This window comes from Anomaloglossus baeobatrachus, chromosome 11 (genome assembly GCF_048569485.1).
Source record: "Anomaloglossus baeobatrachus isolate aAnoBae1 chromosome 11, aAnoBae1.hap1, whole genome shotgun sequence".
Lineage (NCBI taxonomy): Eukaryota > Metazoa > Chordata > Amphibia > Anura > Aromobatidae > Anomaloglossus > Anomaloglossus baeobatrachus.
In genome coordinates this window covers 127,122,925-127,138,546 of record NC_134363.1, presented here as the reverse complement: position 1 = coordinate 127,138,546, position 15,622 = coordinate 127,122,925, and the positions used below count along the sequence as shown (strand labels likewise).

The 15,622-nt window shown below is 45.2% G+C and overlaps 1 protein-coding gene across 1 annotated transcript in view; it reads left to right on the top strand.

Annotated features, from left to right (window-relative positions):
* The window catches only part of MEGF6 (multiple EGF like domains 6), a 635,985-nt gene that overhangs the window by 110,537 nt on the left and 509,826 nt on the right, over positions 1–15,622 (top strand). Inside the window, exon 3 of the mRNA XM_075328936.1 lies at positions 2,247–2,356. Within this exon, the coding sequence (XP_075185051.1) occupies positions 2,247–2,356 (110 nt within the window). The remainder of the gene's footprint in view (positions 1–2,246; positions 2,357–15,622) is intronic.

Below are 15,622 nucleotides of genomic sequence, written 5' to 3'. Positions count from 1 at the left end.
ACATCGGCATCACCCGACACAGCCGCACACTCACAGACAGGAGCGGGTCAGCTGCATAGAAATACATGCAGCTGAGAAGCTCCTGTCCATAGAGTGTGTGGCCACCCTGGGTAATCCCGATGCGAGACTCCCCGTGTCATACGCAAGTATGACTCTGGCCTAATAGAAACACGGGCACCACTTCTGTATTTTTTTTAACCTCTCCTCTCCTGGTTTCGGCTACAAATACTGAGGTAAAAAAACTCACCAAATACTCAACGTGTGCACGTGGCCTAAGTGGGACTCGGTTGTCCTAAACATTTAGGCCATTTTCACACGTTGAGTATTTGATGAGTCTTTTACCTCAGGATTTGTAGCCAAAACCAGGAGTGGGTCATAAATACAGAAGTGGTGCCCGTGTTTCTATTATACTTTTCCTCTGATTGTTCCACTCCTGGTTTTGATGAGTTTTTTATGTTACAGAATTTCTTCTGCCTTTCTGCATCTATTATGTAAATTAGGTTACTTGCATTTTTTTCATGCATTTTTATTGTATTATTTAATCTGCGGTTTTTGTTTTTTCTTGGTGTGTCATGCTTTAAATAAAGCTGCTTTGTTTTTTATACCTTATGGCCTTTGGCTTTGACATCAAGTTATGATATACTTAGGTGCAGATTACTTGTGTTTTTGCTGCGTTTCCACTGCAGAAATGCATTAAAAATGCATGTGCGTTTTTTACCTGCGTTTTTTCCTCGTGTAATGCAAATATATGGGGAAAATCTGCACAGTAAATTCAGTGTACCCGCTGGAGAAATTGCCATGTTTTGGATTTGAAAGACTCCACAAGTCTGTTTATGCCGCGTCAAAAAGAAGCTCAGAGGTCAAGAAATTTCTATAAATCCCATCCACTTTGCTGGAACTGTAAAGCCCTTTTTAGACTTGGGCAAAAATTGTGTGTAAAATAGCAATACTGTTCAAAACAGAGTGATATTCACACAGTGTGTAATAGCTGCTAGCGATCGTAATATCATTCAATTCTTGCAAAACCAGATCTTTCAACTTGCTTAAAAATTATCACTTGGCATAAAATTTCACGGCGTAATAAGTCGCTAACACCTAATCCTATGGTGTAATACCGGTACATGCTTTTATGAATGATTAGCGACTTTCCATCAACTGCAGCAGTAATCTTTCGAGCGAACATTTGCTTGTGTAATAATGAGCTTGTACGCATAGTAACAACGCGATAACTATTCTCTTGTCAATCGCTATTGTTAAAACAATTCTTGTCTAATGGGGCCTTAAGACGCATCATCAAAAGCAAATTGAGGGAATGTAACCTAAGGCCACGTCCAAATGTTCAGTATTTGGTGACTTTTTTACCTCAGTATTTCAAAGCCAAAACCTGGAGTGGGACAATCAGAGGAAAAGTATAATAGAAACACGGGCACCACTTCTGTATTTATTACCCACTCCTGGTTTTGGTTACAAATACTGAGGTAAAAAAACTCCCCAAATACTCAATATGTGCACGTGGCCATAGTGGGACCTGGTTCTCCTAAACATTTAGTCCACGTGTTGACTCTTTGGTGAGGTTTTTTTTTACCTCAGTATTTTTAAGCCAAAACAAGGAGTGGGTGATAAATACAGAAGTAGTGCCCGTGTTTCTATTATACTTTTCCTCTGATTGTTCCCCTCATTTTGGCTACAAATACTGAAGTAAAATATTCAACAAAAACTCACCGTGTGCACGTGGCTTAAATGTTTAGGAGAACCAGGTCCCACTAAGGCCACGTGCACACGTTGACTATTTGGTGAGTTTTATTACCTCAGTATTTGTAACCCTAAACCAGGAGTGGGCAATACAGAAGTGGTGCCCGTGTTTCTATTATACTTTTCCTCTGATTGTTCCATTTTTGGTTTTGGCTACAAATACTGAGGTAAAAACTCACAAAATACTCAACATGTGTACGTGGCCTCATAGGCTCTAGCTGCCCGGAATTTGCTTGTTCAGTAGACAGGTATGGCTCCTGACAGCCCCTCACACATTGCCGCTCTGTTTGGCTCATTTTTTAATGGGGTCAGGAAAGAAAGTCGCTGTCGGACACTTCTGGAAGAGACTTATCTCCGGTGACAACAACAGGATCAGATGTTTCAATTCAAACGGACTGGTTCCCCTGTCCTCCAGCATCATCTGTCTACTACATGTTCTGTTTTCTTACTTTTATTGCTATGCTTTATAATGTACTTTGCTATTGTCGTTGCAGAACAGCGTATTACACGACATATCGTCAGGTGTACAGCCGGGAGTATCAGACGGTGAATAAGTGCTGTCCTGGATGGTCACAGCTGAATGGCGAGGCGGGCTGTCAGCACTGTAAGTACAGATCAACTTATGGAAATGACACCCTCAATCCTCAAAATGCAATGGTAGCTACAGTATACAGTATAGAGAACACATGTGCAAAGAAAAAACAATAGACGAGCGTCCTCATTCACCCACTCGGTGTAACGCTGCAGACAGTCTTGTATGGAAAAAGTCACTTTCCCTCCAAACAATTATTTACACTATCTGCGCATGCTGAGTATTTGGTGCAGAAATTTTCTGCATCAAATCTGTACCTTTTGGCAGAAAAACGCACCAAAGAATGCATGAGTTTTTGATGCGTTTTTTTCCATGTGTTTTTCATACGGACGTCAATGGGTGGAAGAGCTAAAAAAACACAGGCAAAAACGCTTCAAGAATTGACGTGTTGCAGATTATTTTCTGCACCAAATCTGCTTGAGAACTCTCATTGACTTTGCTGGGATAAGGCTAGACATGCAGATTTTTATAAAACGGCATAAAAACTCAGTGTGTGCCTTAAAGGGTCAGCCTGGAACATGCACCCACTTTAAATGAGATCATGAGATTGATAAAACCACATTATAGGAGAGACAAATACTTTAGGGGAACATAAAAGAGGTTGAACAAGATTAGAAAACATAGCTCCTTTCTTTCAAAAGTAGCGCCACTAATGTGCAAAGGTTGTGTGTGGCATTGCATCTCGGCCCCATTCACTTCAATGGAGCTGCAATACCAGACCAATCCCATAGACAGGTGTGACACTGTATCTGGAGGAAAGTGGCTATTTTTTCTTATTCTATAGTGCCCCTTTCAAATTCCCCTATAGAAATTGTCCCGACCCTTAAAGAGGGTGTTAGCACATTATATGATGAATATGACTTTATTTAAAAGGGGTTACCTGTTGAGACCAGTACTTTAAAAGAGCGAATGTTTTTAACACATTGATGCATGATTGGTTGGAGGGTCAAAGGATGGGACCCTTACCTTCATTTTGCTGAATATTGGACCACCTGAGACATCTACCTTTACTTTGCTTATCAGTGGCATTGACCCCCCATAAGCACACATGATGGTCCTTCCTAAGTTTTTGGGGTCCCATCTCCCCCCTTCATTTATTATCTCCTCTCCACAGAAGCCTTTTGCTTTTTAGTGTCAGAATGTTTAATATTTGTTCTCGCTGAACTTTTGGAGGCGACTTCTATAACATTTAAATATCACGGAAAGCTGAAGATTAATATTAAAATATGCTTATATGTGTTTGAAGAATTCATAGCGGAGACATGCGATGATTTATGGCTTCTCAGGCTAGATGGGGTAAGGGTATAATTCATGTGGGACGGTTTACAGAAGCATAAATCTGTCGAGAGTTGATGCAATTAAAATATCGCATTTTTCCACCTCGTTCGGTTTGAAAAAAAAAATGCCAATGTCAAATTTCTTGAAGAACATTTGTACCTGCTGGTAACAGTATACAAGCTGGTTGGAGGTGATGGCACACATATTGTATATTGAGAAACATGAGCCTGCATATGATGATGGGGGCCATGTTACAGAATTTAAATAGGGGTGTCCAGCTCTAAATGACACCTGTAGTTTTGTCACTTGTTATGTTGCATGCTTGTGAGATGTCAATGTGCAGCCATAGGTTGTTGGTGTGATCTATACACAGCAGTGCTCAGTCACTGCAAAGACTGGTGGGCAGGAGGGTGGAGGCAGTTATCTTAGGCTATGTGCCCACGCTGCGGAAAATGTGCAGATTTTGCCGCGGATTTCTTACGGAAAAGCCGCGGATTTTCCAGAAATCTGCAGCACAGCTACTCCCCAGCCATTTCTATGGCATTTGGGAAATGCTGTGCCCACGCTGCGGATTTTTCCGCAGCGGAAATCGTGCGGATTTTCGTGTGGAAAAATCTGCAGCATGTCAATTATTGTTGCGGATTTTCGTGCGGATTTTGCCTATTCAATTGAATTAAAAAAAATCGTAAAATCCACAACAAAATCCGCATCAAATCCGCACAAAATCCGCACCTATGAAAAGGTGCGGATTCCGGGGGAAAGCTGCGGATTTTGATGCAGAAAAATCCGCAGATACAGAGTCCTGTGGGCACATAGCCTTATGCAGGGATAGACTGGGACAAACATTCAGCCCCTCCGTCCCCTTCCCCAGATGAGGGTTTCTATTACTAATCTTACCCTGCCATGGGAAAATCAAGATTTACTAGAAAACCAATATTTCCAGTAATACCGCTATATAAGATGAAATAATAATGCCACAATAATGCTGCAATATAACAGACAAATACCACCAGACCATAAAAGCACATTACCAACATAAACAGTAGTAATAATACTGCAATAGTGATCATTAATCATAAGCACTATACTAGGACTGAATTTACCGCCATACAATAACCATATAATGGTAAGATCAGTGTTACACCAGTGTTCTGCACACTATATATGGGTGTACTATACAGGTTCTCACCTGTTCTCCTGCTCGCTGATTCTAGTCATTCATTTTCCCTTTTCCACTCGGCCCAGACCGCCATAACCTCTTCTTCCATCCATAACGTGTCCCTGCAATATGTAACACACAGACACCTTTGGCTTACTGCCAAGGTAAGGACCCTCCTCATATCCCACCACCACTACACAAACCATATAGGGCTGTAACCAGGGTCGTACACAGTAGTAAAGCCTCCTCTGTGCCCTTTAGAGTAATAGTATCCTACTTTTGTGCCCCAACAACTTTTAAAAAAGAAAACAAGGGAGCCATGTAAAATCGGCTATTTTTGTACAAAACAGATGTTCACAATATCTGCAAATGCTATAAAATAGACCTCTTATACCTGATGAGGCTGGTGTATTTACTTTTAAAATCCGTGTCAGAATGATTGTTTGATCATTTTTGAAAGTTTAAATTCACTTTCCAACCACCTTACTTGATTAACTGCTCCTCACTGTCCATCTTCTCTGCTGAGATTTTACCCTGCTCAGTACAAGCTGCAGCTGTCAGTCCAGCTGGGTGGAGAGAGGTTGAATGCACTTGGATTCATGAGCTATTTCATTGCATAGCCAGACTTATAAATGCTTTATTTATTATCAGGTTTTTATTACCAGAATTATACCGTTATTGTGACATGGATTTTGAAAGTAAGTACACCAGCCTCACTGGGTCTAAGAAATCTATTAAATATCATATGCAGTTTGTATTGGGAAATCTGGTGACAGATCCACTGTACTCCCAACTATCACTTCTCCCTCTACTTAGGTTAATTGCTGGGATGTTTTTGGCGTATGTCCTGAAATTGACCTTGGCTCCATCTTCTGGACTGATTTGGAATTATTTCTGCTATTTTTCTATGGCTCTGACTGCCAACTGGTATTCACCTTTGGTCCTAAACCAACATTTAATTTAATCCTAATGCCGGCGTTACACGAGACGATATATCGTGCGATATGTCGGCGGGGTCACGACGTAAGTGACGCACATCCGACATCGTTTGATATATCGTAGCGTGTGGCAGCAACGAGCGGCGGTGAACGAGCAAAAATACTCACCTTATTGTTGCTCGTTGACACGTCGCTCATTTTCAAAAAGTCGTTTCTTCTTCTCTGCGCCGGTTGTTCGTCGTTCCCGTGGCAGCACATGTCGCTCCGTGTGACACCCCGGGAACGATGAACACAGCTTACCTGCGGCTGCCGGCAATGCGGAAGGAAGGAGGTGGGCGAGATGTTTACGTCCTGCTCATCTCCGCCCCTCCGCTTCTATTGGCCGGCCGCTGTGTGACGTCGCTGTGACGCCGAACGTCCCATCCCCTTCAGGAAGTGGATGTTCTCTGCCCACAGCGACGTCGCTCAACAGGTAAGTACGTGTGACGGTGTTTTAACGACTTTGTGCAACACAGGCAACTAATTGCCCGTGACGCACAAAAGACGGGGTCGGGTACGATCTCTCGTGCGATTGCACGATAGATCGTATCGTGTGACGCCCGCATAAGTGTCTAATTAATGCAATAACCTAATCACGTTTCTAATATATTTTACTTTTTTTTTTTACCTTCTATTCTCATGACGTTTTGTTTGAGAATCCCCAGTGCATGCTGGGATACTCAAATGGAACATCATCAGTGGGTCAGGGCAGCAGTCACTGACGTAGCTGCTTTCCCTGCACTGAAACAAAGCATCAATAGTGGCAGTTGTTTCAAGAGCTGAGCTAGTCCCTGCTTTACTGAGCAAACACCAGTTGTCAATTCCAAGGTGTGCTCAATATGCGCTCTCCACTCATCGTACTATATCCCTTTGAAAAGTCAGAGGCAGTGCGTTTTCAATGCACTCTAATGAGAAGTAACAAACCAGCATGAGAACACACAGTCAGTGAGCATTGTAAGGAGAGAACACGACGAGCAGGGTGAGCAGAGAAGAGCCCAGTCCTTGATACTGGCATCACTGATGGAGCTTCATTTCAGGGTGAGGAAAGCAGCTATGGCAGTGACCACAGCCCTGGCCCCCTGATAACGTCCCATTTGAATATTGCAGCATGCACTGGGAATCCTCATATGAAACATCATTAGAATAGAAGTTAAAAAAAACAGACAAAAAGGAAGATAGACGAGAGGAACGGTTGAGAATTTTTAATTAAAGTATATCAGAAAAGTGATTACATTATTACATTAAATAGACATTTACCATTAAATTCAACTTTAGTTTCGGACCTCCCCTTTACAATTCTGGATGCTGTCAGAAAATGGAGCTCAGGAGGAAACTATTTTATACATTAAAGAGAACCTGTCAGCATGATTTTGGGTTTTCTGCTAATTAGATTTCAGTGCACAGGAGCCCTACTATACACTGGGTCTTCTCCTCCCTGTCTGTGATTCCCTGGCCCCTCTGCCTGCTTCTGGTCTGTGATTCCCCGGCCCCTTTGCTTGCATCCGATCTGTGATTTCCCCATCTCCTCACCTGACTCCAGTTTGTGATTTCCGGCCTCCTTACCTGCCTCCAATCTGTGATTGCCTCCGATCTGTGATTCCCCTGCTCTGCACCTGCCTCCAGTCAGTGAATCACAGGTCACTTCTGGTATTTCAAACATAGGAGGCAGACCGGAGACAGGCAGAGGGGCTGGGGAATCACAGACCGAAGACAGGCAGAGGGGCTGGGGAATCACAGACCGGAGACAGGCAGAGGGGCCGAGGAATCACAGACTGGAGACAGGCAGAGGGGCCGGGGAATCACAGATTGGAGACAGGCAGAGGGGCCGGGGAATCACAGACTAGAGACAGGCAGAGGGGCCAAGGAAGCACAGACTAGAGACAGGCAGAGGGGCCAAGGAAGCACAGACTAGAGACAGGCAGAGGGGCCAAGGAAGCACAGACTGGAGAAAGGCAGAGGGGCCAAGGAAGCACAGACAAGAGACAGGCAGAGGGACCAAGGAAGCACAGACTGGAGACAGGTAGAGGGGCCAATGAAGCACAGACTGGACACAGGCAGAGGGGCCAAGGAAACAAAGACTGGAGACAGGCAGAGGGGCCAAGGAAGCACAGACTGGAGACAAGCAGAGGGGCCGAGAAATCACAGACTAGAGACAGGCAGAGGGGCCAAGGAAGCACAAAATGGAGACAGGCAGAGGGGCCGAGGAATCACAGATTGGAGACAGGCAGAGGGGCCAAGGAATCTCAGACTGGAGATAGGCAGAGGGGCCGAGGAATCACAGACTAGAGACAGGCAGAGGGGCCAAGGAAGCACAGACTGGAGACAGGCAGAGGGGCCGAGGAATCACAGACTGGAGACAGGCAGAGGGGCCGGGGAATCACAGACTAGAGACAGGCAGAGGGGCCAAGGAATCACAGACTGGAGACAGGCAGAGGGGCCGAGGAATCAGACTAGAGACAGACAGAGGGGCCGAGGAATCACAGACTAGAGGCAGAGAGGCCGAGGAATCACAGACTGGAGACAGGCAGAGGGGCCAAGGAATCACAGACTGGAGACAGGCAGAGGGGCCGAGGAATCAGACTAGAGACAGACAGAGGGGCCAAGGAATCACAGACTGGAGACAGGCAGAGGGGCCGAGGAATCAGACTAGAGACAGACAGAGGGGCCGAGGAATCACAGACTAGAGGCAGAGAGGCCGAGAAATCACAGACTGGAGACAGGCAGAGGGGCCGAGGAATCACAGACTAGAGACAGGCAAAGGGGCCACGGAATCACAGACTGGAGACAGGCAGAGGGGCCGGTGAATCACAGAATAGTGGCAGGCGGAGGAGCTGGGGAATCACAAGACTGGAGGCAGGTGGAAGGGCTGGGGAATCACAGACAATGCAGGCGGAGGGGCCGGAGAATCACAGACCAGAGGCAGACGGAGGGGCTGGGGAATCACAGACAGGGAGGAGAAGACCAGTGTACAATCTACCCCTAGGCAGTGAAACTAAATTAACAGAAAATTACAAGTGGTGATTAAAGAAGAACCGCAAAGCAGATTTCTTCACTAAAGATCTCAATGAAATCAGTATTACAGCACCATTACAGCCATGTCTTTACTTTACTTTACAAAATCATGCTGACAGTTTCTCTTTAAAGGAGCCCTTCCACTAAGTTTTTTGTTCATTAAATGTGGGTATATATATGTCTGTAATTTAGTGTGAGTTTATTAATACAGTATAGTCACCTACCGCTGCTCTCTCTGTTGTTCAGCATTGTTCTGCTTTGCTTCTGAGTGCGTCACTGCAGCTGTGACTATCCAGCTCATTCCTTGTGTGACCGTGAAGTCTTTTTTACCATATAAGTTTATGGAGCCTCGTTCTGAGCCTCGTTCTGACGCTCCATAGACTTACATTGTAAAATCCACTTTAGGATCACACAGAGCGCACCGTTACCCGGAGAGTCTGTAGAGCGGTGACGTCACTGAGAAGAAGATAAGAACAGTGCTGAACACCGGAGACAAAGGTGGTATGTGTATATATTACTACACTAACAGTACGTTACATGGATGTACACACACATTTAATCAATTAAAAAAAGTTAGTTGAAGGGCTTATTTAATAAACCATATTCAGTAAGCTTCTTAGCTCCCCCTAGAGGTGGCGGCAGGCAGCATGTCTTTGTTTAGCTGTCTATGCAGGGGCTTTGGGGGTATAAATACTTATTCTCCTACACTTAGAAATCCTTAGTGCTCATCCAACTTGGGGATTATCAATGATCTTTGCTCTGTTTTATATATAAACACAAGTTTTAGTACAGCCAGTGTGTAATAATGCTGGAATTCCTAGGAGGACTCGGGTTCTCTGCTCCCCCACGCAGTAGCAGTTTGCACAGAGGAAGCCTGGGTCTGCGAGGCTATGTTGTTTTAGTGATAAATATCTTGGCAGAGAAGAACTACAAGAAAGTAAAAATGCTGAGGCAGATAACACAAGAATATTGAGTTGTTATTTTGGTGGCTGCATCTCAGAAGTTCAGATGTCACAAGGGTCAGCAGCTACATCTGGCAGAGCTGCCAATCCAGCGCTCAATACTGCAGCCTCCAGAAAACGCCTTTTCAAGATGTAAAGAAGGAGGACATTGCAGAACACAAGTATGACATGACAGGACCAAGGATAAGTCATCCATGCTGGCTGGAAAACACATTACCATAACCATACGTAGTAGATGGAGATAGCATGGAAGGAATCCAGTTATTGTAACTGACAAGGAGATTACTTGTAAAATGTCATGTGTGTGTGAGTCATCATCAGTGCACAGAACATACACTTACATACATTGTGGTCATATACAGGACATTGTGTAGAATACAGTGATAATGTGAAGCAGTGACTACCGGCGTTCCACCAGGTACATGGGAACCCCCGTGCCGCAACACACAGGTTACACGATACAACGGTGGGCCCTGGTGCTTGGCAAAGGGGAGCAGGATCACCTACTAAACTCACATGAGGCTGATCCCTGCACTCCCTATTGTTCCTATACAAATTCTTTCACCGTGCTACTGATCATGTGCCTATCCCTGTCTTTCCCTGGACTCAGCCCTGTCTAGTGAGCAGGGCAGCGGGAACGCTAGTCCCGCTCTAGGTTAAAGACACAGAGAGGATAAGACAGACAGGTAAAAAAAACAGCAATCATACAAAGCACTCCAAATAACAAGAGGTAATAATGAGGAATGGACGAGACGGGAAAAAACAAAAAAGACTAAGCAAGGGAAAAACAACACAGCTTTCACACAGCAAATCTGAAGTTCTTAAGCCCGCTTTACACGCTGCAATGTATCTTACAATGTGTCGGCGAGGTCACGTCGTAAGTGATGCACATCCGGCATCGTAAGTACAGTGCAGTGTGTAACAGCTACGTGCGATTGCGATTGAACGGTAAAACGTTCATCGCAGACACATCGTACCTTTCTCTAGAATTGCACGTCAGATTATTCATCGTACCCGGGGTAGCACACATCGCAGTGTGTGACACGCCGGGAACGATGAACAGATCTTACCTGCGTCCTGCGGCTCCCGGCCAGCAATGCAGAAGGAAGGAGGTGGGCGGGATGTTTACGTCCCGCTCAGCTCCGCCCCTCCGTATCTATTGGCCGGCTGCCGCGTGACATCACTATGACACCGAACGTCCCTCAGACTTCAGGAAGTGGACGTTCGCCGCCCACAGCGAGGTCATATGGACGGGTAAGTACATGTGACAGGGGGTTGCTCATATGTGCGGCACATTCAACAAATTGAACGTGCCGCACATACGATGGGGGTGGTTACGATCGCATACGATATCGTATGCGAAATCATAACATGTAAAGCAGGCTTTAGAATGGCTTTCTAGTTTACAGTTTCCCTCTAGAGACAAGCAAAGCAGAAAATATCACCAGCTATTACCTGGCCAAGGGGTGAAGTCTTTATAGCAGAGATAAATGAGCAATAAAGAACAGCTGACGATAGCTTTAATTCAGAGTTCAGGAGACCAGAGGATCTACTTAACCGTAGCAGTGCTGGATAAAGGAGAATCTGCACAGCCAGCAGTATTAACCTGAGCAAGTGTGTATGAAACCCTATGCTGTGATGTCCTGATGCTAGAAATAGGAGGGACCATTCTCCATCATGGTATCATGGTACCCTCGTGACAGATACCTACACAGTAGTGTCATGAGTTAAAGGTAACCTGTCTCTTTGAAATTGCTATTTACCTGTAGATATATCTGCAGGTAATTAGTGTTACAATGTTGCCTGGAAGCCTTACTGAAAGTGCAGCTACAGGGAGAAAATGAACTTCTTTCCTCTCAGGAGCTGCTGCCTGGAGAGCAGCCTGTCAATCTAAGTGCCGAACATACTTACAGCCACCACTCCAGGATACATCATACTGTGCGTGGGAGAAATGTACTGTGGAGAATTGTACTGTGATTGTGGGGACTGTACTGTGGAGACATCATACTGTGTGTGGGGGGGCAATGTATTGTGTAAACATCATATTGTGTATGGGTGAATGTACTGTGGGGGCATCATAATGTGTATGAGGGGCACTATGGGAGCTATGAAAATGATACCATTGTATGGGAACAGTAATATACCTCACTATGACCAATATTTCTGCATGAATGCATACAAAGGGCCAGGCAAAGATATGGAAGTGCCTTAGTGTAAAATGGAAATTGTTGTGGTGCGCTATGCACACCACAGTATGTGTCCCTCTTTCCTTTCCTTCAAAGTTGGGGGTATGAGAGTATACATTAATGTATGGACACTGTCTCCAGATTAGTGAGTGAAGCTCTGGAGCATAATACAGGCAGTAAATCAGGATTAGTACAGGATAAGTAATATAATGTATGTACATAGTGACTGCACCAGCAAAGTAGTGAGTGCAGCTCTGGAGTATAATACAGTGGGTACCTCAGGATCAGTACAGGATCAGTAATGTAATGTATGTATACAGTGACTGCACCAGCAGAATAGTGAGTACAGCTCTGGAGTATAATACAGTGGGTATCTCAGGCTCAGTACAGGATAAGAAATATAATGTATGTATACAGTGACTGCACCAGCAGAATAGTGAGTGCAGCTCTGGAGTATAAGGCTATGTGCGCACTAGAGCTTTTTACCTGCGGATTTACCCGCGGATTTGCCCCGGAAATTTCTTGAGAAATGTCTGCAATCTTTGTGCAGACATTTCCCATGAAATTCAATGAGAAAAAAAAATAGCTGTGCGCACTGTGCGGATTTTTCTCAAGAAAATTTCTTGAGAAAATTTTCTCGAGAAACTTTCTTGAGAAAATGTGCATGTCCATTAATTTCCGCAGGTACCGGGGGTATTCCGGGGGTATTCCGCAGGTAGCAATGATGTGCGGTATACCCCCGGAATAGCCGCGAATTACCTGCGGGAATGATCATCGCTGCCTGCGGTTTTGCAGGAAGCGATGTCATTATGTCAGGAAGAGGAAGCGGAGCAGACGTCACACTCCCTGGACACCGCACAGAAGCACTTCCGTGCGACCTCCAGGTGCCAGTCTGTGTCCTGCTCCGGCCTCGCGGCTGCCTGCACTGCAGGGTGTCAGTGTCTGCCCGCAGTGTCAGCAGCCTGTCACGCTGCAGCGCAGGCAGACACTGACACAGGCAGACACTGACACCCTGCAGTGTTGGGAGCCGCGGGGATGACGATCGCTGCTGTCAGGAGGTGAGATCATTACCTGCTGTGACGATCTCCTGCCTCCTGACGTCAGCGCTGTCTATGCCCGTCTCGCGAGCGGCCCGAGACTGTCACTAGCGGTGACGTCAAGGGCTCTCGCGATACTTCTCACAACGCAGTCAGTGACAGCGCTGACGTCAGCAGTACAGGAGATGATCACAGAAGGTAATGATCTCATCTATGCTCCTGATGGCTGCGCTCGTCATCCCCTGCAGTGACCTGGGCTGACCTATTGATGTTAGCTCAGGTCACTGCATTGCTCTCCCAGCCAATGGGGAACATTCTGTTCTTCATTGACTGGGACAGCGACTATGGTATGGATCGCCGTGGGACCCCCACCCCCTATTGGATTACGCCGGACGTGGATTGATTGTTCTTTTCAATAAATTGGTTAAAGAGGCTATGTGGGGAGTGTTTTTTCAAATAAAACTTTTTTTGTTGTCTATTTTTTAATTACTACTGACTGGGTTGGTGATGTCGGGTATCTGATAGACGCCTGACCTCACCAACCCCAGGGCTTGATGCCAGGTGACATTACACATCTGGCATCAACCCCATATATTACCCCGTTTGCCAACGCACCAGGGCGCGGGATGAGCTGGGGCAAAGCGCCAGGATTGGCACGTCTAATGGATGCGCCACTTCTGGGGCGGCTGCGGCCTGCTATTTTTAGGCTGGGGAGTGTCCAATAACAGTGGACCTCCCTAGTCTGAGAATATCAGACCCCAGCTGTCCGCTTTACCTTGGCTGGTGATCCAATATGGGGGGGACCGCACGTTTTTTGTTTTAAATTATTTATATAATTTAAAATAACAGCGTGGGGTGCCCACTGTTTTGGATTATCAGCCAAGGTGAAGCTGCCAGCGGTGGTCTGCAGGCTGCAGCCGTCTGCTTTACCCAAGCTGGCTACAAAATATGGGGGGACCTCACGTTGTTTTTTTTTAATTATTTATTTTATGGTTAAATACAAGGCTAAGCACCCTTTAGTGCCACATGAAAGTCACTAAAGGGTGCCAGCTTAGAAAATGCAGGGAGGTGGAACATTATATAGGTTTTTCTCATCTATCTATCTATCCCTCTATCTATCTATCTATCTATCTATCTATCTATCTATCTATCTATCTATCTATCTATCTATCTATCTATCCATCTATCTATCTATCTATCTATCTATCCATCTATCCCTCTATCTATCTATCTATCCATCTATCCCTCTATCTATTCATCTATCCATCTATCCCTCTATCTATCTATCTATTCATCTATTCATCTATCTATCTATCCCTCTATCTATCTATCTATTCATCTATCTATCTATCCCTCTATCTATCTATCTATTCATCTATCTATCTATCCCTCTATCTATCTATCTATTCATCTATCCATCTTTCCCTCTATCCATTATCTGTCTATCGATTATCTTTATTATTTATTGCAGGGACAAACCTGCGGTAAATCCGCGGTAAATCCGCGGTAAATCCGCGGCAAATCCGCGGCAAATCCGCATGCGTTTTTGCCGCAGATTTTTCCGCAGGTGCGGAAATCTTCCACTCCCAGAAGTTTCTCAAGAAATTTTCTTGAGAAAATTCACATTTCTAGTGCGCACATAGCCTAATACAGGATGTAACTCAGGATCAGCACAGAATAAGTAATGTAATGTATGTACACAGTGACTGCACCAGCAGAATAGTGAGTGCAGCTCTGGAGTATAATATAGGATGTAACTTGGAATCCGCACAAGATATACAGTATATATCAAAAGTGAGTACATCCCTCACATTTGTGTAAATATTTTATTATATCTTTTCATGGGACAACACTGAAGATATGACACTTTGATACAAAATAAAGTTGTCAGTGTGCAGCTTGTAGAACATTGTAAATTTTGTGTCGTCTTCTAAATAACTCAACACACAGCCATAAATGTCTACACCGCTGTTTCTTTGTTACACTTGGAAATATATGAGTTAGGCTGCTTTCACACATCCGGTTTTTGCAATGCGGCACAATCCGGCACTTTGCAGGAAAATCGCAACCGGTCTTTTTTGCTGCCGGTTGCGTTTTTCCTGCATAGACTTTAATTAGTGCCGCATTGTGCTGCAAGGCCTTGCGTTCCATCCGGTTTTTGCCGCATGCGGCAGATTTAGCCGATGCGGCGGCCGGATGGAACGTTGCCTGGCACGTTTTTTCGTGCGGCAAAAAAAACCGCATTGCGCCGCATTCGGCCGATGCGGCGCATCTTTCAATGCATGCTTATGGCGGCCGGATGCGGCGCGATGCGGCAATAACCGCATCCGGCCGCCGCATGCGGTTTTTGCCACTGCGCATGCTCAGTAGCATGCCGCAAGCGGCAAAAACCGGACTGGCCGCAAAGGAAAAACTTATGCAAAGAATGCGGTGTGTTCACCGCATCCGTTGCATAGCTTGCACAGCCGGATTGAGCCGCAGAGCTCAAGCCGTATGTGTGAAAGCAGCCTTAATCAACTGGTATTTTTCCTTTGCCAAACCCTGTGATGGTACATGTACAGTCTGATAGTGTGCAAACATCATTGTAAGTATCAGAAGTTGTGGGGAGACATCATACTGACAAGTGGATTGGTAACGCTCCTTTGTCATGTCAGCTTTGGTTACTCA